General features: G+C 54.6%; 3 protein-coding genes across 3 annotated transcripts in view; 1 reads left to right on the top strand and 2 right to left on the bottom strand.

Annotated features, from left to right (window-relative positions):
* Nucleotides 1-38: 38 nt before the first annotated feature.
* On the bottom strand, nt 39-2032 carry OVCA2 (OVCA2 serine hydrolase domain containing). The gene is given in 3 exon segments (XM_055335789.1): nt 39-1047; nt 1050-1400; nt 1690-2032. Coding segments are annotated over 3 exon segments (804 nt in total). The 5' UTR covers nt 1997-2032; the 3' UTR covers nt 39-901.
* Nucleotides 1283-11249, bottom strand: DPH1 (diphthamide biosynthesis 1). Its single transcript, XM_055335776.1, has 13 exons — nt 11124-11249; nt 8487-8639; nt 8303-8366; nt 6566-6687; nt 6009-6166; nt 5758-5879; nt 4101-4169; nt 3593-3749; nt 3363-3463; nt 2740-2818; nt 2325-2465; nt 2042-2143; nt 1283-1400 (listed from the first exon to the last, which is right to left on the bottom strand). The coding sequence occupies exons 1-12, from the start codon at nt 11182-11184 to the stop codon at nt 2060-2062; spliced, it is 1311 nt and encodes a 436-aa protein (XP_055191751.1). The 5' UTR covers nt 11185-11249; the 3' UTR covers nt 1283-1400; nt 2042-2059.
* A 3986-nt stretch (nt 11250-15235) lies between these two features.
* Nucleotides 15236-26252, top strand: part of RTN4RL1 (reticulon 4 receptor like 1) — a 72541-nt gene continuing 61524 nt past the window's right edge. The window contains exon 1 of the mRNA XM_055330182.1: nt 15236-15398. Coding sequence (XP_055186157.1) covers nt 15386-15398 — 13 coding nt within the window. The 5' untranslated portion in view covers nt 15236-15385. The remainder of the gene's footprint in view (nt 15399-26252) is intronic.

The following is a 26252-nucleotide window of genomic DNA, read 5'->3' as shown; positions in this document are numbered from 1 at the left end:
AAAAAAAAAAAAAAAAAGAAAGAAAACTGGAGGGGCAATTAGGCCTTGGATGGATCACTACAGAGTAGCATCAGCCCCAGAAACTCTGTTTCTGGGCAATTTGCTAAAGGGTTTCTTCTGTGTGGTCCTGGGCCTCTACCCAAGGTCTAGCACCACCCCACACTTGAAACTTATAGTTCAGAGGGACTAAAGCAGTTCTGGAGGAGAAAGCAGAGAACTCAAGAAGCCAAGAGCTTGACAGAAGGCCAGCATACAGCCCTCAACAGTCAGGACAGAGGAAGCCTAACTCAGTGGAGGCCAGACAAGAAGCTTGCCAGGTGCTCTCATCCCAAAACTGCTCAGAGGTAAATTCTTCCCACTCAGCCACCAAGGCCTCCTTTCCTTCAGCTTGGGGCTTGAGACTGCTACCAAATGTGTGCAGACATGAGCTTGCCCTGGGGGCTTAAAACTAGAAACACTTCCCTGTGTGGTGCTGCCCTGGAGGCTGTGTGGATGGGCAGGAATCCAGACTTCTGTTACAAAATGGGTTTTTCTGTATGAGGAAAAGGATGCTCAAAATCACAATCACCACTTTATTATGTGGCTGCCACACTGCCAGCCCTTGCTTTTCCCATTTTACCCTCCACTCATCCGGGGGTCCACCGGCCTTTTTCATGTTGGAGTATCAGATGCCAATGTCCACTAAGGCCTCCTAATCCCCCCCCTTTTTTTTCTTGAGTGTAGAGCTGGGCTTCTTATAATTTGAGCCTTAATTACTGATACTTGTCTCTTAATTGGTGATGGTGATAAACACTAACAGCGGTTGAGCTCGCAGGGTGGGGGGAAAAGAGGACTGATTACAGAGGCTGCCCCAAGGTCATGTGGGGGTGAGGGATTAGGGGCAGAGACATTTGTTGATTTCTCACTCTGTTAACTGGTCCAAGAAATTGAGGTAGGCCTGGCGCTGGGCTGCAGCTACTGGAATGAAGTGACCACCAGGGTGGGTGAGTGTGATGGCTCCAGTGAATCGGCTAGCCAGCTGCATACTTTCCTGAGAGGGGATGACGCAGTGTCTCCAAAAACATGGAGTGACGGCAGTGACAAGGGGCCCTGCAGGACGGATTCCTCGGGTCCAAGGCCTCGGGGGCAGAAACCAGATACCAGGATGATAAACTTTGGCAAGGGGAAGCGGGCATCGCCTGCCTGGCCAAGGGCACACACAAGGGCTGCTAACGCAGCTCCCTGGCTGAAACCAAGGAGCCCGTCAAAAGGCCCCAGTCTCTTCAGTGCCTGTGCCACGGTTCCCAAGGCTTCCTCCAGACCTCTGCATACCGTGGGCTGGCTCAGGGCGTTGAAAACGTCTGCCTCCTGTTCTGAAAACCACCAGCCTCGAGGCTGCTCCTCCGGCGGAAGGCAGGGCTCTACAGTGATAGGAAAGGATGGGGTCAGGGCAAGCAGGTACCTAGGGGATGAGAAGTGAAAAAGGGACGGACGGAAGGCTTGGGAATGACAATGTGTGCAAAGAGGTGGCCGAGGGGAGAGAGGAAAATCTGGGAGAAGGGAAGACTGATCAAGGCGGAAGTCTGGGAAGGAAGAAACGAAGGGTTCGGCAGGGGGGAGGAATGAGGCGAGGATACAGCGTGGGAGTATGCTGAGGGGAGTTATGGAAACGAATCCCGGTAGAAGACGCAGGGTGCATTTCCGTCTCACCGGAGTCCGGCCCAGCGCCCTCGGAGCCCACGGCACCCGAGACCAGGTGCGGGCCGCTGAGGCACACGAGCTCGGCGCGGCCCCGCAGCGCCTTCCTCAGCGCTCCAGTCTTCTCGCGGAAGCCCCGCTCGCTCTGCCGGAAGCCGGCCAGGGCCAACACCCGCAGGGGCTGCTGAGCCGCCATCTCGCCGGGCAACGCGCCACGGACCGGAAGCAGCCGTTCCCCGAGCGGAAGTCGAAAGTACGGGGGGCGGGACCAAATGGCACCACCCCGAAGGCGGGCCTCAGGGCGAGCAGGTGTTCCCATAACAAAAGAGAGGGGGTAGGGCGCAGCTGGAGCAGAGGCGGGTACCTGCGCCCAAGCAGGATCTCACTGAGCCCGCGGCGCTCCCTTTTCGTCTCCGCAGTTGCAACCGTCGCAAGCCGCGACTGGAGAGTGGCACGGGGACTCCTCCTGCATCGGAGGTCGCAGACTTCGGTCAGGGTCTCCATTCCGCTACGTCCTCCCCTCCACCCCGCTCCTGTGCATTTCCCGTAGCGGCCGCACCGCGGCGGCCTCGGCCGGCGTCACTAGGGAGGCGGCCAGGGCCAGGCCTGCGCTTTGTGGTCTCTTCCAGCTTCCAGTCCCTGCCTACCTTCTCCAGCTCGGGCCGCCTGGGGGTCTGGGGGGGCCGGTTCCGTCCGTGGTTCACTGTCCATGGCCCCAAGGAGATGCCAGCATAGAAATCCATGGGGTAGGGCTGCTGCCAGGAAATGTCCCTCAGGGCCACCACTGCCTAGAGGAGCATAACCGGGCAATAACATTTGCCAACTTTTTCTGCACAGGATTAATGAATTCTGTCTTCACGATGGCCTGTGGAGGTCCTATTATCCTCAGAACACAGACAAGAAATGTGAGGCTCAGAGAGGTTAGGGTACTCACCCAAGGCCACACAGCTAGGAAATGAGTCAGCTGTAAGAAGCGCTGCCCACCCCACTGCAGATCCCTCCCTTGAGAGAACCAGGTGCAAAGCCAACTCTCTCTTGGGTATTTTTAAAACATAGGGTTACCTCATAGGGTGTCAGCAGCGGCTTGGGGAAGGCTGTGCCCCAGTCAATGGAAAGGCGTGGACATGCTATCTGCACCCACCTAGGAAGGGAAGTCAAGTCAAACCCAAGGGTGGGGGGGGAGAGAGAGGGTACCCTCCTTCTGGGCAGCATGCTAAAATACATGACTGTATCCCCAACACACCCAATGAATGCTTACTATTACTTCCAAAGTAAACACAATCACCTACTATTTAGAGTAACACTATAGTGCTGTTTGTTTTCTCTTGTTTCCTCCAGGAGAGCCCTCTGTTAGCTCTCTGAGGGCGGGGCCTGGGCAGCTCATCTGTGATCATATCCCCAGAATCAAATTTAATTTAGTTCTGATACACTGCAGGTGCCAAACACCACTCAAACTCATCTCACACAGAGTGACTGTGATGATGCAGCTACTGGTGAGCCCCCAAGCCAAAATGCGTGTGACTCACAGCCAAAGGTAGCCCCTGCTGGATGAAATCTCTGTATACATTAAAATTTCATGGACGCAATTCCTAACAACTCCAGCCTTCATTATGTGCTGGGTAGGACTCAGATCTAAGCTTCCTTAGCCGGAGTCATAGCTAGGGAGGTAAGGTGAGAAAACTTACACATCCACTTGAGGAAGTAGGCTAAGCTTGCTGGGGAAGATCTCAGACAGCAGCAGCCTCACAAAGGTAAGTCCCAAGGCTTGGAGACGAGATTCCAGGTGCTGTTGGAAGAGGGAGGCCAAGCTCAGAACACCATGATCAAGCCAAGTCTAAATCCTTTAATGTACTGATTTTTCCAGCTGGATTTCTAGTCAGTTCCATCCTCCAGAGGCCTTCCCAAGCCCTCTGACCTCCAGAATCTTGGGGCTGCCCTGGCGGCCCAAAGTGCCCAGGATAAGGCCCCAGGATTTGGCTGAGCGGGCTGTGGCTATGGCTTCTTGGCGGTTGGCCTGCATGCGCTGGTGGTCATAGTGTTCTCTGGACAGGACTTTGCTGTATGGGTCATATCTGGAAAAGAAGCTATAAGGGTTACGGTGACAGCCATTCACAGTACCTTTTGTACACACAGCTCCCTGACCCAGCCCCTTGGTCTCCTGAAACTGTAGGCTCCATGCAGGTAATTAGGAACAGAGGCAAGAGCAGAGATTATCATGGGAAAGTTCAGTCCTACAGATGGAGCAGGCAAAAGTAGGATGGCGATCCAGGATCTCAGTGTGAATCCCAGGGGGTGGGTGGGTCCCATGCAGCAGTAGCCCTGGGTCAGGCCAGCAGATTCAGGAAGTTTTGGCCAACTGAGGGCTTCAGTGGCAGGGAAATCCCACCCCCCTCCCTAGCTGGCCACCCCACCTTAGTCCATACCGGTAAGCAGGGACACTGGGGTTGGCAATCATGACAGACTCCAGATGGAAGCGGCCATCTCCAAGATATCTGCAGTGTGGAGAAAGGGGATGGTGAGTATGAGGTGGGGTGGAGCAGTAGAAAAGGCAGGCAGTGGCTTGCAGGTCCAGATTGAGTTCTTCGCTGAATGTGCTCTGTGTGTGTGTCTGTACACTAGCCACTAGCCTAAGTCATCATTTTGCCTCCTGAGGCCTTGGTTTCCTCAAATGCAAAAATAAGGAGTGTGACTGGATGAGTGTAAGGCCCTTCTAGTTATGTAATACAGAGCTTAGGAACTGCTCCTCACCCCAACCTTCTGAGGGAAGAGTAGCAGGGCAGCCAAGGGCCATGAAAAGGCTGCTCAGGGCTCTAGAGATCATAACTTAGAGGTGGCGGGACAGGTTCCCCCTCACCTAGCTCAACACAGACATGGCAAGTAGGTAGGGTTCAAGGTATCATCGATGCTGTAAATGAGGTTTTGGGTTATACACTGGCTCCCTCTGTCCGAACTAGCTCTCAGGCCTTGTTACTGAGTTGTAACAACTACTTTTACTGGATTTGTGCCTTCTGTGCACCAAGGCCTGAGCTAAGCACTTGGCCATGTAGGCCTTCTCTCAGTCCTATCAAACAACCATCCAAGCCACCTATAGTATCCCCATTTTACAACAGATACAATTAATGTTCTGTAACGTTAAGAAACTTGCCCATAGTCACAGAACTATTAAGCAGTGTATCCGGGACTCAACTCTAGGCTTAACCACCAGGCTTTTTCAAGCCTATCCCTAAAAGAAACTCCTCAGGCCATGGAGAAGACAGAGCATAGAGGTCAATCTGCCATGGCAGCTCCTTTTTTCTTGGAGACCACACTGAATTGTGATGACTGGCCAACACTCAGGGTATCTCTCCCTCCAATATATACCTTGAAGCCCCCAAGGGTAGGCACCTAGGAGTTCAGCATTATGCAGGTGCAGGCACAGAGTTCTGCCCTTGGGGAGCAGGGCTTCCAAGTCTGGTCTGGGGTAGGCCCTGATGTGGGCCTAAGGGCAGGGCTGTCCTCTGTGGGAGCAGCAAGGCCTGTGGGGCCAGCATCTACAGCCCCAAAGGTGGCGCTGAGTCAGGGAGGAGTGCCCCTCCCTCTTTTTCTGCCATTAGCTAGCAATGGGACTCCCCTCCCTAGTCCCAGCTGGAGGAGCTGTCGGCTCTGAGGCTGGCTGCATTCACACAACATTAAGCATTTCCATTACCTAAAATAATTAGGCGGCAGGAGACATGCTGCTCCTGCTTGTTAGCTGTCCGGATGCTAAATTAATGGAGCTGCAGCCTGAACGTGCCCATCCATCTTCTCCAATTATATTCCCACCATTTCTAGCCCACCCTCAACACCACCACCCCAACCCCATGAGGCCCTCTGATTCCTGCCCCACCCTGGGCATAGCCTCCTAGATGGTGGACAGAGCACCTGAGAGGGAGACAGGAAAGGAAAGCTGAAACCCTATCTGGTCCCTATTTTGCAGAGTGACCTTGAGCCAACAGTTGACAAGCTTTAGACTCAGTTTCCTTTCCTACACAGTGATTGTCAAGCTCCCTTCTAGGGTACATTTCTTATGTCTCTACAACTGGCCCTCCGTTTTTCACTTACACAACAGCTTCCACCTCTTTGGGCAGATGGGGGGCCGTGCAGCCCAGAATCTCCCCAGGAGACAAGGGCTTGCACTGCGGGACACTCACACGGTACTCAGCTTTTAGCTCCTGGGCAGCTGCCTGTAAGGATGATGAGGGGAAGGGAAGCAAGTGAGTGAGGAGGGAGAGCCAGGGCCAGAGGACCAGCCTGGAGCACCTACCATGGGGGACAGGAGCAGACTGGAGGCTGGCTGCCATCTGTCCACTTACCTGCAAGGTCGACACAAACTGAATGGTGCTGACCAGGGCAAGGGAGCTGGCTCGGGGAATGGTGAGGCGGAGAGAGTCCAGGAGGTGGGCAGTATCTATCCGGATATCCACAAAGACATACAGCACCCGGAAGTCTTGGGCTGAGGTATCCATGGGAACTGAGAGGAGGCAAGAGTTCAGGAGACTATTTTGGAAGGCCACAAGGGCAGGGGGCCTGCCTGGGCCAAGGTCTCTGAGCAGCCAGGACAATGGCTTCTGCCTAGGGATAGAAGGAGTGGGTAGGAGGCGGGGGGCAGTCACAGGTCCGTCAGAAGCTCCTTCTCTATCACTCGGCCAGGGGCCCAGCCTGCTCTGCCACCAACAGCGTTTCAAACACCCACATCTGGGACAGCAACACTGTTTCCAAGGCAACCAAATCCAAAGGAAAGATCCACCTGCAGAGCAGGAAGGCCAAGGCCATCCCAGAAACTGGGAGCAGGACAAGAAGGCACTGTGATGGGGGATTAGCGTGTAGTCCTGCCTCTCTGCCCCCCTGCCAGAATCCTGGCCCACCATACCCAGGCAGCTGTGGCCATAGTGCACCAGGAAGTCCGCTCCCAGGGCCCTTGCAGTAAAGTCATCCACACAGCAAGCCCCATACGTCACATCACCCATCACCATTGCTTCAGCCTCTGTGAACCTGTGGGGGGGGGGAGAGCAGCAGAGGGGGGTGGGGAATGAGACAGTGACACAGGGGTGAGGTGGGAGAGAGACCTACCCCTGTGGGGCTATCTCAGGGCCCAACTCCTTTCTCCCTACCCCCTACAATCACTTGGGCTGGCAGCTGCCACTTCTGCCAAAAAAGAGTAGGAGGAGCCAAGCTGCCACATCCCCCAGTCCTGGCAGCAGCTCCTGGATCTGTAGCTGTACGCGGATGGTCTCTGTAGCACGCTGCTCTGTCCAAGCTCAGACTGCAAGAAGGACCCCCACCCCTCAGCCTGGCATACATAGGTCAAATACTGATGCCCTGACTCATCCCACCCGGCGCAGTAAGCATGTACGCACATGTGAAGGCACCCACTCCCATGCCCAGACACTATGGTGTGTGTGGGTATGCATATATGGATACACACAGCCTCCCTGTCAACCAGACCCCCTGCTATCTCCCCACCCTGAGTTAGGCCCTCTGTGCCCAGGATGGGGGGACCCATGAACAGCTCCCCCACAGCACATGGCACCACCCACATACCTCATGCGTCAGAAAGAGTGGGCTCTGGCCAACACATTGCCATAGGATCTGCTGCCAGGCCTGAATCACTGGGGGACAGGGGTGGGTGGGGAAGACCCCGCACTCCCCAAACTCACCATGGAAATGGAGCTGGAGGACCAGTTCCTCCTTGAGGGACCCACCCCTGGAGCATGGAGCCTGGCTTAGTGACTGGGGTCTCCCCACTTCTCTGCGGGTGGTGTGGTGGTACAAGCAAAACTGCTGTCAATCAGCAGCCCCCTGCCTTCCCCAAATCAGTCTGTGCACAGAAGCAGATTATTCCACTCCTTAAAATGCAGCCCAGGCATCTGAGTCAGCCAGAGCACTTAATTTTTTATAGATTAAAATGTATGCAAATTGCCCTGAGCCCCAGAGAGCATCCCCAAGGGCCAAGAGGGTGGGAGCTGGGCAAGGAGTCTGTGGCAATGGATGAGAAGGGGGGGGGGGCGCAGCAGCAGGAAAGTGGGAGGTTCCCATCACGAGCTGACCTCCCCTTTCCCCAACCCCCTTCCCTGTTTCTATGCTGGTTCCAGATGGCTGAGCACTCCCCACCCCCCACTCCCAAGGATGGCTCATGGTAATGAAGAAACTTAGACAGAGAGGGGAGGGGAACTGAATACTATCTCCTAGACACTTCTCCCCCACCAAACCCCTCCTTGCCATACTCCCCCAAATAGGCCAGAGAAAAGGGTTCCCCTTGGCTAGACCTGATGCTGACAACTCAGCTCACTCCAGGTCAGCTCCCAGGATTCCTCCTCAGGCCCCACTACCTGCTCTAGGGCCAGCTTTGAAGATAACTGGAATCGACTCATTCCACCCCTCCTTAATATTTTAGGGAAGGAGAGATTTATATGGATAAGCCAAGCCAGACAGGCTGGGATCTCAGCAGGCTGAGTGTAGTCTTGGCTTTTTCCTTTTGTGTGTGTATGGTTGTGGGAAGGGGCTGAGTAAGGCCGAGGTCCAGAAGGAAAAAATGTTGACAGGCAGAGCTCTAAAGGGCATAGGGAAGGTCTTGGTTTAGCTTCTTCTCCAGTGCCCCAAATCTCACCTTTCCAAAATATCCACGATGGTGCAGGCAAAAAGGAGAAGGCCTTCAGGCATTTGCAAGGCCACTGAAAGAGAGTAGAGACATGAGAGCAGAGGGCTGGGAAAATGCTGGGATGAGGATACTGCCCCTGACTGAGCCAGGCAACCTTTCCACCCTACCCCATCTCAAAGCTTGGGGGGCTCACCCTTCTTGGCCTGGGCCTGTTGAATCCTCCAGATGGTCTTGGGAATCTCAAAGTTATAGTTGGAAGGCAGGACTTGAATGGCTGCCTGCAGCTGGGGGTTGTTCAGGATCTCGGGGGGAATCTGATTGGCTAAGCGGCCCCGAGGGGTTCGACCTAAGACAATGCAAGGCCTGAGTTAGCACCTGGCCTAAAACAGAACCAGACCCAGTTAAGCCTATAACACCACCCAAGTTTCAGGCCCAGATCTCAGATGCCAAGGGGGTTGGCCCAGCTGTCTTCCCCACTGAGTTCATTCTGAAACTGGAAAGACAACCCATTAAGCCAGGAGGAGATCTGCCTAATTCGTTTCCCTGTTGCAAGATTACTGGGCATCAAAGCCTTGAGCCCATGAGTACGGTACAGTTCACCCCTTACCTTCAGAGAACAGAGGTGATACCAGGAGACTGAACTGAGGGGCAAATGGGAAAAAACCCAAACAACTGCTCCTTGATCAAGAACTCTAGTAGGGATGCCTAGGTGGCTCAGTGGTTGAGAGTCTGCCTTTGGCTCAGCTCATGGATCCCAGGGTTCTGAGATGGAGCCTGCGTCTGCCTATGTCTCTGCCTCTCTCTGTGTGTCTCTCATGAATAAATAAATAAGTCTTAAAAAGGGGGGGGGGCAGCCCCGGTGGCTCAGCGGTTTAGCGTCGCCTACAGCTCAGGGTGTGATCCTGGGGACGTGGGATCGAGTCCCACGTTGGGCTCCCTGCATGGAGCCTGCTTCTCCCTCTGCCTGTGTCTCTGCCTCTCTCTCTCTCCTCTCTGTGTATTCTCATGAATAAATAAATAAAATCTTAAAAAAAAAAAAAACAAACTCCGAGGAAAACCCAAAAGCCCGGCAACTTGGGAAAATGCACCCCAGGCCCTAAGAACACCTTGAAGTTCTGAGGTCCTAGATATGAGATCTATAAGCAAATTGTTCTAAGTACTAATTTAAGAGACTGCCCTCTTTACTCAAGTCCCACTGACTGTGTCTACACTGGTGAATTCCTACACTCTTCCCTCTCATTTAAAAGGGAAATAAACACCAAACATTTGACTGACTTAACAAGTTCCTTGGTCTCATTGTTCCACCCCAGGAAAGATGGAAAGAACACACTCTAGTTAGGACTGTGGGCAAACTGGTGAGGACAGATAAGTGCTCTTGCCCTTTAGGGCCTAGCAGTCTAGTGGGGGTGGGGGGGAGCAAATGAGGGTATACAAACTGCAACCCCCTGGTTAAAGCACAAAACACTCTAGCCCATCAGCAAAATTCAGCCCCCCCCTTTTTTTTCAAGATTTATTTATTTACTTATTTATGATAGACATATATATATAGAGAGAGAGAGGCAGAGACACAGGAGGAGGGAGAAGCAGGCTCCACGCCGGGAGCCAGATGTGAGACTCGATCCCGGGACTCCAGGATCGCGCCCTGGGCCAAAGGCAGGCGTTAAACCGCTGAGCTACCCAGGGATTCCCACCCACCCCCACCCCTTTTAAAGATTTATTTACTCATGAAAGACACAGAGGCAGAGACAGGCGGAGGGAGAAGCAGGCTCCTCACAGGCAGCCGGGTGCGGACCATCCCAGGGTCCCAGGATCACGTCCTGTGCCAAAGGCAGACTCTAACAGCTGAGCCACCCAGGGGTCCCAAGCTCAGCCCTTAATTCACATCCTATTCCCCACAATTCAACTTAGCTCAACCTCTGTTATCTCTTTAGGAAGCAGATAGGTTGGCAATGTGATAAGGAAACTAATTTATCGAACAAATATTTATTGAACCTGTACTCTGTGCCAGAGCTTCTGCTAGGGCCCTTTACTACTGTGGGAGGGACCCTCCCAGACATGACCCTTCACCTTCACCCTCTGCCTGTGGGTGGATGGTAGTAGTGACCATGATGCAGTGTAGAATTAACATGGCAGGCTGGCATCCCGAGACCATATTTGAATGTGACCACTGCCATCGTTCTTGTTCAGTTGTTTCAAATGCCTTGGAACAACCAGCCCAGAATCCTGGGTCCCTCATTGAAGTTCCTTTGACTGGGCAAGTCCCTCGTGGTCGTTGGGGTGCGGGAGCTGCTGGTCTTAGTAGCTCAATTTGTCCCCAGACTAAGTAGGCGCCTCCTCCTTCATCACGTGTCTGTGACCGTCTGTTTACAACGATATTCTCCGGTAGACGGAGATCCCTGAGGGCAGGGCTGTCGTGTAGTCCCTGACCTGGCGTGAAGGCAGTGCTCAGTGAGAGCCTGGTGAATGAGGCCACCTGCCTCGTTCCTGAGGGCACTCCCTGGGGGCCCACTTGTGGACAGGCCGCTGCAACGCGCCCGGCTCTTTCCTTCCCCATCGGGTCCCCCTTATCCGTGAGTCCTCCTGCGCCAGCCAACGGAGGCTTGAGGACTACAAGCTCCGAGGAAGGGCTGCTCCCGACCGCGCCCTAGGGCTGCAAAAGGAAGACTGGTCACTCTGGGCTTCAGCGAAAGCCTCGGGAGCAAAGTGACGGCGGGGCCTTCCGGGTCTGGCGGAGAAAGGCCGCCGCCGTCAGAGGGCGGTGGTTCTGTCCCTGACTTGGGGGCCCTAACTCGCGGTGCGAGGTCCCGAGGCCGAAGCGCGTAGCACCCACCTTGACTGGTGCCGTTTCGGCTGCCCGGCTCCGCTGCCGCCGACGCCGCCAGCGCCGCCATCGTAGGCCTGACCACGTGGAGACCAAAAAGGCAGCGCTAGCCGAACGCCGAGAGCTCAGACATTGCGATCGACCGCCGGTCGCTAGCGAGGGGCGGGGACTTGCTGGGCGGGGACCAGGAAGGAGCCGGTGGGGCGGGGCTATCGCGGCTCCTCCCCGCGAGCCGGGAAGACCGGGCTCTCCCCGCCCCTAGCAGCCCAGTACCTTGGCAGAGGCGCCCTCCGGCCTCCCGACGTCTCCTCCGCCCCTTCTGCCCGCCCCATCACGCCCAGATCTGTGCTCCCCTAGTTTCTGGCTCCCAGCCCGAGTTCTGTGGGCCAAGTCTTGTGAATGGGGACGTCCCCAGGTATCCCTTCCGCTCCTCTCCCAGTCTCCCCTCCTGGTGAGCAGTGGAGGCCGTGTAGGTAGGGCCACATTCCATACCTCAGAGGACCCTGCTGCCTCAGCGAGACAGAACTCAGCTCCCCTCAGCCCAGCTCCAGGCTGAGTCCTGGGGTAGATTTTCGAAGCTCCAGAGCCCTCTGCCTTGAGAATCAACAGTGCTGATGCCAAAGGTTCCCCGGTGAAAAACTACCAAGGGAAGGCCCCAAGCCTGAGGGTGCTTTCCTGGGGTCGGGGGTGGAGTGGGCAGTCCAAGGATGCCAATCACCTAGGCTCCCCCTCAGGCCTAGATAGCCTTTCTCTTGATCAGGCCCTGGCTCCTGGTATCCCAAAGAGAAGGCATAACAGCCAGCGAGACAGCCTTGACCTTTGTAAGAGCAGCATACCTGAAGGACTGACCCTTAGCAAGGTCAGCCCCAGACAGCAATGGTCCCCCAGGGCTGTTTGCCCATCTAGCCCTCTGGCACAATCTTCGTCTCTCTGTGGTGGTGATGTGAGCACAGCTGGCCCTTTAAGGTAGCTCTGTGGCCTGGGGCTCCCCTGGAGGCCCTCCTTGCTTGGAAACTCCTAATTAAGGTGCACAGAGAAGTGAAAAACAAGCAGCTGGGGACAGGCCTGCCTGGGAGGCTGCCCAGAGAGGAGGAATGTATGGGCTGGCTGAGAGTGAGCAGCCAAGGGGAGGATCAGAAGGGGTCAGTGCTCTGCCCCTCAGGCCACTGACCCATACTCTTAGGACAGTCATAGCTTTGGATGGGACTGTGGCCAATATGGGTTCCAAGAACACCACTCTTACATTGATAAGAGCCCAGCCTGGACTTCCCATTTCTGGCAGGTTCCGTGGACCCCTGGGGTACAAGATCCCCGTTCCAGGGATCCCCTAGTCCAGCCCTTCCCCCTTCGGGACACTAAAGCCCAGCCTATGGACAGTTATAACTCTGACTATGGCTGTGACTTGGGGGAGAGGGAGACTGACTTCAGCAGAGTAGTGGCTTCTCCCTAGCAGGCACAACCCCTTAGGGCCTTTCCCTAGGCAGAGGTGGGGCCTGTTGATGATTGAAGGCCTTCATCCTCTTATAGCATTGCCCTGCAGCCTTTTGTGCTGAATGCGCTGCCCTGGCACCCATGGGAAACCAGGTGATGTCTAGGGGAACTAGACATCAAGAGCAGATGTGAGCAGGTCCCCCAAGTTATGCAGTGAAGGACTTCGGGGCCTGCCATTCAACTTGGGCCAAGAACACCTCCATCTGTTTGTGGGGGGTCTCCCTGCCTGAGTTACTCAGCAGTCTGAGTAATTACTGCCTGACAAGAAGGCGGGCACAGTGCACCCCCACATTATACCACAACACCCGCCTATAGTCACCCCCACCCTCTGGCTGGACTCCAAAGCAGCACCCAGCCCTCCTAAAGCCTGAAATAACTCTGTTTCTCACACTCACGCTCAGCCCCAGCCAACTTTAACATGCTGGAGTTTGTGGGGCTGGGGGTTCATGGGGTGGTAGCTCAGGGAGTTGGACGTAGGATTAGCATACCCTGATTCAGGCCTACAGTTTGGCACTGATCTGCTTTGTGACATCGAGCAAGTTTTTCAGCTTCCCTGGGCCTCAGTTCACTCTTGGAAAGCCTCTGCAGTGCCATCAAGACTAGCTTTAATGTCTGCCTGGCAGCCTTCAGGCAGGGTGTGGGGCCAGTCCAGACCTGCAGCTGGTCCCAGCTAAGAGAAAGAAAGCCTCACCTTCAGTTCCATCCCAAGATGGACCAATTTTGATGATCTTCAGAACAAGGTTACTTTTTCTCCTTCAAGCATTTGCACCTTCTCTCCTCCCTGGAATGCCCCTTTTCCTTCTCAGACTGATGAACTCAGCCCTCAAGACCCAACCTATATGGCTTCTCTTTGGTGAAGGCTTCCTATGATTGTCCTTCACCCCCTTACAGAGCTGGCCAAGTTTCCTTTGACACTTTGTATCTCCTGTCACATTCTAAGATGGCTTGTGGGTCTTTTTCCCCAACTATGCCCTAAGTGTCTGTAGTTACATGCCTATGTAGTTAGCCGAAACCCAGAGAATCAGTGTCATTGAATGCATGTATGAGTGAAGGAATGATATTGGCCTTCTTCTGAACCTTCCTATCATACCAAGTTTTTCTCCAGGGAATTGCAACTCATTGTTGCCCTCCAATTAGCTCTCTTAATGTCACCTGTAGTGCTCCCTGACCCCCTCGTGTCAGCTCTGTACTGTACCCTGCTTGCTTTTCTTCCATGCACTGTCTCATCTGGACTTTTATCATTTGGTCCGTATTAACTGTAAACTCCAGAATGGCAGGCTGAATCCTGAGGAATAGTAACGCTGTACACAATTGACCCTCAATAAATGTCTGTTGAATGAGTGACTTAGCCCACTGTTTTTCCTTTCCCAGGACCCCTCTTATCCCAGGCCAGTAGGGGGTGCCCCCTCCACCCAGGATCTCGCGGGCCTGAACCTTCTCTTTTCAGTCCAACTAGCCCCCTGCGGGACCACTTTCTAGTCGATGCCTCTTTCATTTTCCAGGAAGCCCCAGCTGGGGTCTGTGTAGACTGAAGGGGATCAGAGACCCCTCCCCCCAGGCAGGGATAGCCCACCTTAAGCCCCACATTGATCCTTCCCTTTCTCTAGGATTTGCAACTGGGCCTTCCTGAATGCTTGCTGCAAGGACTAGACCAGCCTGGGTGCGCGCCACACCTCCCCCCTCCCCCCCCAAAGGAACAGTATCCTGGGACGCGGGCTGCGAGGCTGCTGGGTTTGCCGGAGCTGTCCTGGGCAGGGAGGAGCCGTCGAGCCTCCGAGAAGGAAGCAGAGCCGGCTAGAGAGGATATGAGCAGGGGTGCAGACTTGTGATCGGGGTCTCTGGGCGGCAGTCCTCTGGTCCCAGCCGTTGGGCAGAGCTCACGCTTCCAGCTGCCTCTCTCTGACCTCCAGCCGCGAAGGGCGAGCGGGCGGGGGTTGGGCTGCGGGTGCGAGCTCCAGGAAGCCCGCGGGGCCCGGGAGGGGCTTTCGAGTGGCCCGACGGCCGCCCGGGGTTGGGGCAGGTACTTGGACCGAAGCGGGCCGAGGATCGTCCCCGGGGGCGGGCGAAGCGAAAACACCTTGGGAGGCGGCGCCGCGCGGCTGAGCGCCGCTGCCCTGGGAATAGGACGGCGCTCGACACCGCGAGCTGAGAGCACTTTCATAAATTTTGTATGGGAGGCGCTCCGTGAGCGGGGGCGGGGAGCGGAGCGAGAGGGAGGGAGCTAGCGAGCCAGCGAGGGAGGGAGGAGGAAAGGTGGGGGAAGCCGGGGGGTTGGGGGAGGAAGGGAGGCGCCCCGCTCCGCGGATCGCTGGGTCCTGCAAACGCGCGCCGGGCGCTTTCCCTGGAGCTCGGCGGTGCGTGCGAGCGCCCTTTTGCAGCAGCCGCGGCAGCCGCGGCCCGAGGGGGCGGAGAGGAGGGGGCCGCTGCCCGGAGGCCGGGTGGCCGGGGGGCGGCGTCCCCCCTCAAAACCGCCTGCAAAGAGCTCGGGGCTGCAGAAGCAGGCCGCCGGCTCCGCGGAGCAAGCGGATTGTCCCGGGGCTGAGCGAGCGCGCCCGGCTGCCAGGCAGTTCCGCGGTTGGTAGTGGGCGCCGGTGCCCTGGGCGCAGGGCTGGGGCTCACCATGCCCCTGAGGGGCCAGGCTGCCGGGCACAAGCGGATCCCCGGCTTGCCCCCGCCTCGACGCGCTCGGATTAGCTGCAGCCGGCGCCCAAGGATTTGAATCCCGACTCCGGGAGGGAGCGCGCCTAGGCCGACCTCGGAGTGGCGGCCCCGCGGCCAACATGCTTCGCAAAGGTGAGTTGGAGCCGAAGGGGCAAGTTGGAGTTGAGTGCGCACGCGGCAGAGCCTCGAGCTTCGGAGCCACCCGAAAGATCCTGGCGCCGGAGCTCCTGGCCGGGGAAGCAGCCGCGGGAGGGCGGGCTGGCGGGCTTTGCGGGGACACACCTGCGGAGGGTTTGCTGCTGGAGCTCGGCCCCTGTCGGTGGCCGGTTGCGAGACACGGGATTTGCACCATGGATCGAACGGCCAGGCCTAGGGATCTGGCTCGGCGAGGTCATTTCGAGACCACTGTGAGCTACCCATGATGGCAGGGGAGCCGGCCTTTTGGGACCTTTGCTTTGCCATTACAAAGTTTTGCAATTGCCGGCTCCATCTCCTGCGCGGGCACATGCTGCCAGTTCTGCCGCTTCGGCGGGGCCGGGTGCAGCCCGCGCTCCAGGGAGGCCAGCGGTCAGTCGCCGCGCGGCCGGGGCGCTCTCTGCGCGCCCTCGCTTCTCAGGCGGGGCCAGGACGCGGGCACCTTCCCTGCAGTCCTGCCTTGGTCCTCAGGGACGGGCTCTGGGCACGCAGCAGCCCAGGGGAGGTGGCTAGCGCCTGATGTCCGGCTCTTCAAACTTTCCTTATGCCTGAAGCAGAGATGGGAAGGTGGGGGCCGTACCGGCTGTGTGCCGGGCAGGTGCCAGGCTCAACTTGGAGAGAGCTGGCCCCGCGACAACCTAACCACAACCCCCCCCTCCCCGCCGCAGCCCGGCTCACTGAAGAGCGTTGCAAAGTTGGCGCGGGTGCTGGGGAAGTCCCGCCGCGCCCCCACGTGGCTGCCGCGCGGGGAGCTGTCCCCAGGGCCCAGGGAGGGCAGGTGACCACGCCGTGAGCCCGCAAGCCCGGTCTCCCGCTGCCCCGGCCTCTGCGTCTGCCTCCCTCCCCTCCCAGGTCTGGGCGAGCTGCGGCGCTCGGTCCGGACCCCGTCGTCTCTGGGCCGGGCCGGGTGGACGGCAGCGTCTGGCTGCCCGGGCCCTACGGGAGCTGGCAGAGGCGGGAGCTAGCAGAGGCGGGAGCTCAGGTAGTTGAGGGGCCTGATCCCTGCGCTCCGCGCTCCTGCCTTAATCCGCCCCTGTTTCCATGGCAACAGACCGAGGTGTCGTAAGCACAGGATTCTGACCTCACAGTAGGATGGGGAAGGAGAAAACGGGCAGGGGGAGATGGCGGAGGAATGGGAAGCGTAGTCCCTGTAGCCCCAAGATAGGCGGGGCGGAGCAGCTGTGGGGGTGTGGAAGAGACCCCACAAGCAGGTGGGACGGGTGGGTGAAGAAACCACACCTTCACTGGAAGCAGTAAGGGCTATGTGGTGGTCCTGGCATGCTCAGGCCTACTACCGGGAAGCCTCGGGTGCCCCATCGTGTCAATAGTCACAAACTTGTGTGTGACTTGTGTCTTCCTCGTGGGTTGGGGCAGTGCGGGGGAAACGCTTACTGCCTCTTTCTGTGGTGTGGGAAAAGTCTCTGCGGCCGGTCAGAGAAACCTCTTCACTGATACACTCGAGTTCCTTTTCCCTGCAGAAAGGGACTTTAAAGTCGTTTCAGCAGCTAGCGGTGCTGGTCAGTTTCTGCACACAGAGGGTGAATTTTTACAGAACCGAGTAGAGGTCCAGGCCTGAGAAGTTTGGACCTGGAGTGTGTACACTTGCCCTGGTGAGTAAGGTTTCCTAGGCAGTTTTAAGAGACCACCATGTTGGGGTTACTGGATCTGTGATGGAGATAATAGAGGGGAACTGACATCTCATTTTCTTTTTTGGTCTTTTGTCTTTGGGCAGTTTATAGTTAAAAATGAACCACAACGCAGCCCATGTACTTTATTTACTTGGCTTAGGTACCCAGGGTGGCTTGAGCAGCCTCCAGGAGCCTTTCTCCCCCATCCTTGCTACCAGAGACCCAACCCAGGATGAACCCAGTGCATTCTGGGGGCCTCTCCAGGTGGAGGAGGCTCACTTGCTCTGTTTCAGAGGTGGTCACTGGACGCTTGGCAGTCATGTATTCACCACTTAGGCTATTTTTCCCTTCCTGCATGGCTTGGTTGGTGAGACCAGTTCTACCATCAAAGAGGTTTCCACCTGGATGGCTGGAGGAAAACAGCAAAAAAGCCCATTTGCTGGGCGAGGCTCAGCTCCAGTGGCCCTGCAGCCTGATGCTGGGACATTGTGTGGGCAAAGGACTATTATTTTGGTCTTTTGCTGGGCAGTCCTCTCTCTCAGCCCCTGGTCCTGATCCCTAGGACTTGTTTCTTTGATACACATATACAGGACACTGGGATTCTCTGTGTGGATGGATTCTAGGTGTGTGCTCAACGCCAAAGGTATGCCTGAGGCTAATGCCAAGGGAAGTGGCCATTGAAGTTTCTGTTGCTTGAATTATTCCCCAAAGCCCCAAGCAAAAATGTGATAGGGTAAGTTCAGACAGTTGTTGCAGTTTCCCTGCCTATCAGCTGCAGAGCCCTGCATAGGGTCTTGGACCTGAGGGAGTTTCATAATCTCTATTTGGAAAGGGATTTTAAAAAGCAAAGAGCGGGCAGCCCCGGTGGTGCAGCGGTTTCGCACCGCCTGCAGCCTGGGGTATGATCCTGGAGACCCAGGATCGAGTCCCACGTCAGGCTCCCTGCATGGGGCCTGCTTCTCCCTCTGCCTCTCTCTGCGCCCCCCTCCCCCCCACCGTGTGTCTCTATGAATAAATAAATAAAATCTTTAAAAATAATAATAATAATAAAAAAAAGCAAAGAGCAACCATCCCTAGATTCTGAGGGTAGGATGGAAGAGAAAAACCCTCTTACTTTTCTGTAAAAGGGTTAGGCTCATGGTCTTGATGATGGAGTAGTACTTTGCAGAGTTAGGAGGCTCCGCAGTCTGAAGCCCCAGAGGAAGAAGGCGGGTATAGGCATTGGATCATAAGGGTCATTGCTCTGATTTCTGGTTGTCTTATTATAGCAAGCTGGGTGCTTTCTCCTGGCAGGACATTTTAGGAATTGAGGGTGCTACCTTGTTTCTCTTAGTGAAAGGATTCTAGTGGCCACAGCCACACCTCTGTGAACCAGAACAGCCTGAGTTGTCAGTGGATCCTGCTGCTGCCAGTGCTGGTAGTTGAAGGCTTCAGCAGCTGTCTGCCCTCTTTTCTATCTCCTGGCCTACCCTGGCAGAACCAGGGATATAAAAAGCAAGCCTCTGGTCAGAAATGAGAGGCAGACAGGGCAAGCCAGGCCCAGAGCCACCCAGCACCATCCAGGAAGAAAGGACAGCTTGTTGGGGGTTTTGCATTGCCAGAAGTGGCCTGCTTAAGGTCAGGATCTATGGTTTTCATTTTTAGAGCTATAAAAACAGAATGCAAATCAACAGCCTCTGGGCTAATACAGAACCTATCCTTAAAGTTTTTGTCTTGTTAAGCAAGGAAATAGAGTGCCAAATAGGCTTTGTTAAGTGGCAGTCTAATTAATAATTTAAAATCTTGTAGCTGTCTTTCATTAGAATTTATCTGTATATCAACCACAAAATCAGTCAAACACACTCATTTATAAGTTAATGCCATCTTTGAATAATTCAGCAAGAGCTAGATTAAGGCCTGCAATCCAGTAAGAATCATTTTGTTCTTTTGGTTTCCATAGGCAGATGGGCTGGCCTGGTGGCTGGATTGGGTCTCCTTTGTGTGAAGAAGGAGAGGCAGAGGGAGGAAGGGACCGTGGGGTTGTCAGTGCTTGGTTGATTTGAATTCAGAGGTTCCCTAGGTGACCTGAGAGTATCCAGGTGGCCCGGTGTCAGTAGGCTCCATTTCTTGGAGGTACGTGCCTCATGGTCCTCTTTAGCTCTAGCAAGAGAAGAGAAGGGAGGAGTATTCCATGGATAGCCAAGACACTCTTCTTTCTGCTGCAGAGGAGGTGTGTAAAGGGGAAATCTAAGAGCCTTGCTCGGAAGGGTTGAGTTGTGAGGCTTTTTTATCCCAAATCCTGGTGCAGAAACGAAATGAGTCTTCCTAGCCTCACTGTATCCCACCCAGGGAATGCAGCCTGTTGGAACCAGTGTCACTGAAATGGTTTCTTTCATTGGGAGCCTCTGGGCTGCTTCTTTCCTCAAAGCTCCTGGTCCTTATGCCAGAAAAGAGAAGCCAAAAGGAGAAATCTTAGGGGAAGCCCAAGACATACGAATAGAAGAAGAGAGGCAAAGTGAGTGGCTAAATAAAGCTCGTGCCTGCATTTTCTCACCAGTAGCCAGAAGAAAAGCAAGGAGAGCTGTGCACCATTTCCCTCGTGAACTCAGATCACATGGCAAATGTGTTTTGGTTCAATTCCTGTCATGCAAATGCACGACCAAGTCCTCGCTGCACCACCTAGGCCCATTTTCTACAGAGAAACTGTTCAGGATGCAAACTCCCAGCATGGGCACCCTGGCTCCTGCACCTCAGGAAGGTATCCTGGAGTTTCTGATCTCTGTCTTAGGCCACTGATCCTGAACCCTCTGGAGGGTTCAAGGGCACTATTTGTGAACACCAAGTAGATAGCTGGAGCAGACAGTAGACTTGATGCCAGGAGAGTTTCTTGGCCAAGTTTGAATAGGGGAAGTCTCATTAGGAAGAGGAAAAGACAGGGGAAAGGGGGGTGTCTGTCCTCTGACCTGTGTGGCAGAGTTGACAGCAAATGAAACTGAGGACTGAGGACTGAGGTTTGTGGGGTGAATCCAGCGCCAAACTTTGGAATCACAGCCTGAAAAAGGACAGAGAAGTTCACTTGCTGGAGATGAGAAGGAGGGGGCAGGCATCGTGAAGGATGTCAAGAACAGATCTGTTTGGTACCATCTGCAGCAAAGTAGTGGTTAAGGTTAAAGCAGAGAGGAGATGACAGGGAGGGAACAGATGGCCAAGGAAGCAAAATAGCTGGCGAAACGGGAACAGAGCCTCCAGGGACAGCAGAAGGCAGGACCTCCGCGCAGAATGCCGGAAGCAGCCCTTTCTCGGGGTGCGCTGGCCAGGCCACCCTGAGTAGAAGTGAGTCAGAAAGAGGAGTGGGGTAGAGACTTTGGGCTGAGAGCTTCCTCAAGGCCTGGGACAAAACCTAGGGAGACATGAGCTCATAGATGAGGGGGCCCAGAGCAGGGACCTCCTTGGATGCTTTGAACTGGGGAGAGGAGGCACAATGACTTGGTGTCCATCACTAGGGCAAAGCTGAACCATCTCGGGTCTCAGACCATGCCTGGTTGATCCCTCCAGTAGGAGGTATACATGCTAGCTGGAGACAGGGGTAGCAAGGATCCACTTGTGCCAGTCCCTGTCCATGCACTGGCAATAACTGCTTATAATTAATTACTGATGGGCCAAGCTAAGTGTACTCCATGCTTTATGCCATGTAATCTCCACAATCACCCTCTGAGGTCAGTCTGTACTGGTCCCTGCTCTACAGATATGGAAACTGAGGCACAGACAAATGAAGTGCCTTGCCCTGGGTCACTCAGCTGGCACATTGTTGAGTCACAATGCAATACCAGATCCATTTGCCACCATGCTCTTTCCCTTGATCTCTTAACCCCTAAGCTCCATTATCTCACATGCCCATCTGCCTTGAATTTACATGACATTTGTTTTGCAGGGTGCTGGGCACTGATGAATCATTTGTGTATCTTGTTACAGAACTCCCTGGTAGTTCCCATGTGCTCCCCTTCTGGTGTATCTCCAGGAGTGTCTCTGGCTGGGATCTGGGGCCCCAGGACTCTGAGCCAGGGTCTCACCTGTCCTCTTCTTCCTACCCTTCTTTGTGTCTGGGCAGTCACACCCTCACCCACTCCCTCCCGCTTCCTGCTGCAGTGTCTTCATTATAGAGATGGCATAGTGGGCCAGTACCGTCCTGCCTGCTTTTATGCCCTTGAGAAAGGCTGGAACACCATTTATTTGGGAGCTGGGCCTTCCCCATGTGTTGCTCTTCCTGGCTAACCTGGTGGACTTGTTAACACAGCCACACTCAGACTGGCTGGTGCTTGTATGGGAAGCAACAGCCCCAGGATATGGCCCATGGGGATGGTAGCTGACAGGCTGGTTGAAGCAGGTCGTTCCACCTGTACCTGCCCCCCACTTCTGGAGTTCTCCTTCACTCCTGGGATGGTGTTCCTAGGGCCCGGCCCTAGTCTGTTAGCTGGAATGTAACTGCAGAGCTCAGAGCTGTCCAGAGCGGACTTCTCCTTGCCCCTTTCCAGCCATGGTTGAATTCCAGAGGCCAGTTTCCCCTGTGGTTTGGAAAAGAAAGATGATGAGTTGAGGCAGAGAATCTTGGTGCATGCACCCAACCCACGGGTCCTGGAGCCCGCGTGGGCACCTCTAGCACAGCATTGGTGCCATCATTGGGCTGACGAGCTAGTCCGTGGAGGGCCTCCAGGAGTGAGCTGGCCAGGGCTCTGCACCACATGGCGGGAACTGAGCTTGGGGAGCTGGTGTGTGGCTCCCCAGTGGGGTGGGGCACACTGTATGTCTTCTCGGGGACAGGCCACAGCAGACCCTGGAGATGGGCCTCTTGGCAGCTTCTTGGGCTGATACCAGAGGGCCATGGCAGTGTAGTCAGGGTGGGTGTACAGGAAATTGCGCCGAAGTCTTCCCAAGTCCGGAGAAAAGCTGGGCTCCCAACTCTCAGCCCACTGAGGTGGTGTGAGGGTTGGTTTCTGCCTCTAAAATTGCCCAAGCAGAGTTTGCCATCTCTCTCTGGGCATCTGTGCCAACCCATAGTGAAGGGGGCCTTTACATATGGTTATATAGAGAGATTCATGAGGCCCTAGGGGGAAAATTGGCATTTTTCTTACAATGATTTATTTATAGGGAAATTGGATGATGGGGATATGGAGGCTAAGGTGCCTCCATTAGTGAGAAGCACACAAGGCAGAAAGCCTTGTTCTGTATTTGACATTTAGTGGGGCGACTCCTACCAGGGAGCTGCTTTTTCTTTTAGAAGATTTTGCCTTTCATGTTCTATTCATGGGCTTGCCTGAGCGGGCAGGGAGAAGGAAGGAGCGTGCCGAGCAGTGGGCCAGCCGGCCTAGGGGGCAGTAGGGCCCTCGAGGTCACTCCATGGCCAGTGCGGGGCAGCCCGGGCAGGCCCAACGTGGGGGAAGGCAGCGCTGTTCTGCACTGCGGGCCACCTCCTTGGCATGAGCTGCCTGCAGCACACCCTTTTGTGTTTACTCTCCTGTCTGTCTCTGTTTTCACTGGCCACCAGGCTCTGCCTCTAACCGTGGCTCTGTGTGACCCTGGCTCTGGCTTGGCCATGGCTTTTTCTTCCTAGGGGCCATGGGGTTGTAGAAAAAATACCAAAGTTGGAGTCCCAGGCCTGTGTTAGGTTCCATCCCTGTGGCTGACTCTGGGGTATGTTCCCTCTTCCTCTCCAGACCTCAGTTTCTCCATCGGTAATATGAAAGGCTTTTGAAATGTTTTTCAGAAATAGAACAGTTTTTTTTCAAATAATACCCACTGTCAGAGCCCAGAATATAAAACAGATAGTGTCAGTGGCCCTGGTCAGAGCTGAGGAGAGGGGCCTCTAACCCTGACCTCACTGACACCCTGACAGCCCCTCCAATGTAGAGACTGAGGAGTCTCCCACAGCTCCTTTTGGACCCCTTGTGACCACCTAGCTCTCTGAGGGGGGCTGTCTACACTTGGCATCTCCTAGCCCTCACCTCCCACCTCACTTCTCAACCCAGACTTCAGGCTGTGTCCTCTGTCACTCGACTGTCACCGCTCAGGCTTGACGCTGACCCTACCACCCGTCTTCCTCATCTGACCTTCTGGTGGCATTTGACTGTTGGCCGTAGTTTCCTCTTGGCTTCCCTGATGGCAGCTCCCCTGGTCTTTCTCCTAATTTGCTTGCCCACAGAGCAGGCTGCTCCATCGCAGCCTTCTTTGCCAGCTCCACCACTTCTTGCCACCCTCAAACATGGCACCTCTGCAAGCATCGCCCAGGGTGCTGCTGTCTCACCCTTTGCTCACCCCTGGGGAGTTTTGACATGCCCCCGGCTCCCACATCTCCTTCTCCATGGAGGTTTTGCTTGTGACATCCAGGGCCTTCCATCCCCCCCGTCTCCCAACCCCCATGCCCCACTCCCACTGCCTCTGCTGGCAGCCCATGCAGGCCCCTCCTACTCAGCGGGTCTGAAACTCCTTCCCCATTTCCCCCCATCATGATGTCTGGTACCATCAACCTCCCAGGCCCCCTCTCCTCAAGAACTGTATCCATCATGAACCCTCTCACCCCACCCCTCCCCGTTATTCCATCTCAGAGTGCTGCCCTTTCCCCTCCCTGCCTCCACCCTAGCCCGATTGCCTTCTCCCTGACCTTATGGGCAGCAACCTGCCACCACTATTGCCTTCACTCAATCCAGGTTTTGCTCTGTGGCTATATTCTACAATGCCACCTGCTCTCATCCCTTCCCCTGCTTAAAACACCTGTGGAGATTTCTTTTTCTTCAAGGGATGGTCCAGACTTCCCAGCTGGATGTCCCATAATATCCTGTGGCTTCCCGGTCTGTATTCAGCCTATGTTATTGCAATTACTTTTATATCCTCTACCCTCCACACTGGAAGGTAGGTTCCAGGAGGAGACTGGTTACTGTCTGCCCCCTATCCCTCCAGATCTGCTCTCTGTCCCAGGAGGTTGGCCTGTCCAACATCAAGAATGAGCTCCCCCACCCTCTTGCTTCCAGTGGGGCTAAACCAATGGTGAATTGCCATGAGTTCTCCTGCCCCTCCATCATCCTCCAAAGATTTTCTCAGAAGTGCAGCGTGAAATAAGGATTCAAGCATATATTTGGGAGGCATCCTAGAAAATGCCAGTAGGTGAGTCGGGAAGTGAGACAGAGAAGGAAAGAAGCCAATAAGGGGCCCGTGGTTGAGCAAATGAACACTGTGGGCAACAGAACCTAATCCCCCTTAGGGAACTTGGGGGTACAGTTTAGGACATGCACCTCTAAGTTATCTCCCTGAAGGGAGGGAGCAGGGGTATTTATACACAGCTCCTATCCATCATTGGCTGAGTGTTGTTCCTGGTGTAGGGATTAATTCCCCCCCCCCACTTTTGGCCTGCTCTGTGGGTGAGCAAAGCCAGCTCCACTGCTAGAAAAAGCCCTCAGGCAAAGAAATGCAGGTTCTGCCAGTTGGAAGTCAGGCTGGTGTGTGCTAAAATGGTGAAAGCAAGGGATAGGCAGGCCTCCACAGCATCTGCTACACATTTCCTGCCAGTGGAGGAGCTCCAGGTTCAAAAGAGCTCTCTCCCCTCATCCTGAGGGTGGGGTGGAGGTGGGGGCCAATGACAGGATCTCTTCCGGTTTCCCTGCCCAGATTCTCTGAGTACTATGTACTCATCAAATTAACTACCAGGGCACCTGGGTGGCTCAGTGGTTGAGCGTCTGACTTTGGCTCAGCGCATGATCCCGATTCCAGGATCGAGTCCCATATCAGGCTCTCTGCGGGGAGCCTGCTTCTCCCTCTGCCTGTATCTCTGTCTCTCTGTGTCTCTCATGAATAAATAAATTAATCTTTAAACAACAACAACAACAAATTAACTACCAGGACCCAATCAAAACAGCATCCTGCACAAAATAAAATATAGCACGTAGTGACATTGGGTAGTGTTGAATCAATAATGTCATGTCTTTATGAATTGATTAGAAATGCTGACTCAATGATCATACACAATCACAATCACTAGTTTTGGAACCCAAAAAACGTAGTACCAAAACCTCATTTTTAAATAGTTCTGTGGGGCGCCTTTGTGGCTGTTGGTTGAGTGTCTGACTCTTGGTTTCTGCTCAGGTCATGATTTCAGCATCATGAGATGGAGCCCATGTCAGACTCCATTCTCAGGACAGAGTCTACTTAGGATTCTCTCCCTCTGCCCCTCCCCCACCATTTTTTTAAATTGAATTGTTTTGCAACCATAAGAAAAATAAAACCATGATAGCCTAGGGCTTTAAAAAAAGGAAAGAAAGAAGAAGAAAAGAACAGAGGCTAAGTAAAGTACAAAGGGGATCTCTTGTAGCTGTTGAGCTGCTTTTACTTGGGAAGAGCTCTGCAGGCCTTGGGAACAAGTGCAAAGGCCCTGAGGCAGGAGCCTTTGGCAGGAGCATTCTCAATACACTACCTGGCTGCCTCTGGGGCTGAGGCTTTAGTACTAGGAACCAAGAGAACATACATTTTTTTTTTTTTCGAGTCTTACAGCTTTCCCATGCAGTGCTTCATTAAAGGCAGAAAAGGCTAGTCTTTTTTTTTTTTTTTTTAAGATTCTATTTATTTATTCATGAGAGACACAGAGAGAGGCAAAGACACAGGCAGAGGGAGAAGCAGGCTTCCCATGGGGAACCTGATGTGGTACTCCATCCCAGGACCCCAGGCGGGATCACACCCTGAACAAAGGCAGATGCTCAACCGCTGAGCCACACAGATATTCCAGAAAAGTCCGGTCTTATTGGCCCAAGTTACAGATGAGGACACTGAGGTTCAGAGAGGCTACATGGCTCATCCAGGGCCCAGGGCTGCTGCTGCCTCACCGTAACCCAGCTCTGTGCCTCTGTGGACCCAGGAAGCCAGGAGGCACAGAAAGACGGACCAGCTGGACCACAGAGGATGTCTAGCAGGACGAGAGCTGTGTTGGGCAAAGAAATAGCACTCTTACTCTGAAAAGTTTAAGGTGTCCTTGGCAGATTTTTATGGGACAAACTTTGCACTATTGATTCCGTGGCAAATAAAAACCTCTTGTGGACACTCTGGGCTTCAGAGATCTGAAATGTTTGCCTGAGACTGGCCTGAACATGAGGAGATCAGCCAAGCTCAGGTGGTCCTGGGGTGAGGAGACTATCTGTTTTGTCTT

This window comes from Nyctereutes procyonoides, unplaced genomic scaffold (genome assembly GCF_905146905.1).
Source record: "Nyctereutes procyonoides isolate TBG_1078 unplaced genomic scaffold, NYPRO_anot_genome, whole genome shotgun sequence".
Taxonomy (NCBI): Eukaryota; Metazoa; Chordata; class Mammalia; order Carnivora; family Canidae; genus Nyctereutes; species Nyctereutes procyonoides.
Note: the sequence above shows the minus strand (reverse complement) of the source record. Positions and strands in the feature narration are given on the sequence as shown.

What these genes read in the sequence shown, in the direction of transcription:
- DPH1 (XM_055335776.1), bottom strand. Translation starts at nt 11,184, where the DNA reads ATGGCGGCGCTGGCGGCGTCGGCGGCAGCGGAGCCGGGCAGCCGAAAC. An exon ending in CCGAAACGGCACCAGTCAAG is followed by an intron (nt 8,640 to 11,123) that starts GTGGGTGCTACG and finishes GCATTGTCTTAG; the next exon opens with GTCGAACCCCTCGGGGCCGC. An exon ending in GCAGCCCCAAGATTCTGGAG is followed by an intron (nt 3,464 to 3,592) that starts GTCAGAGGGCTT and finishes CTCTTCCAACAG; the next exon opens with CACCTGGAATCTCGTCTCCA.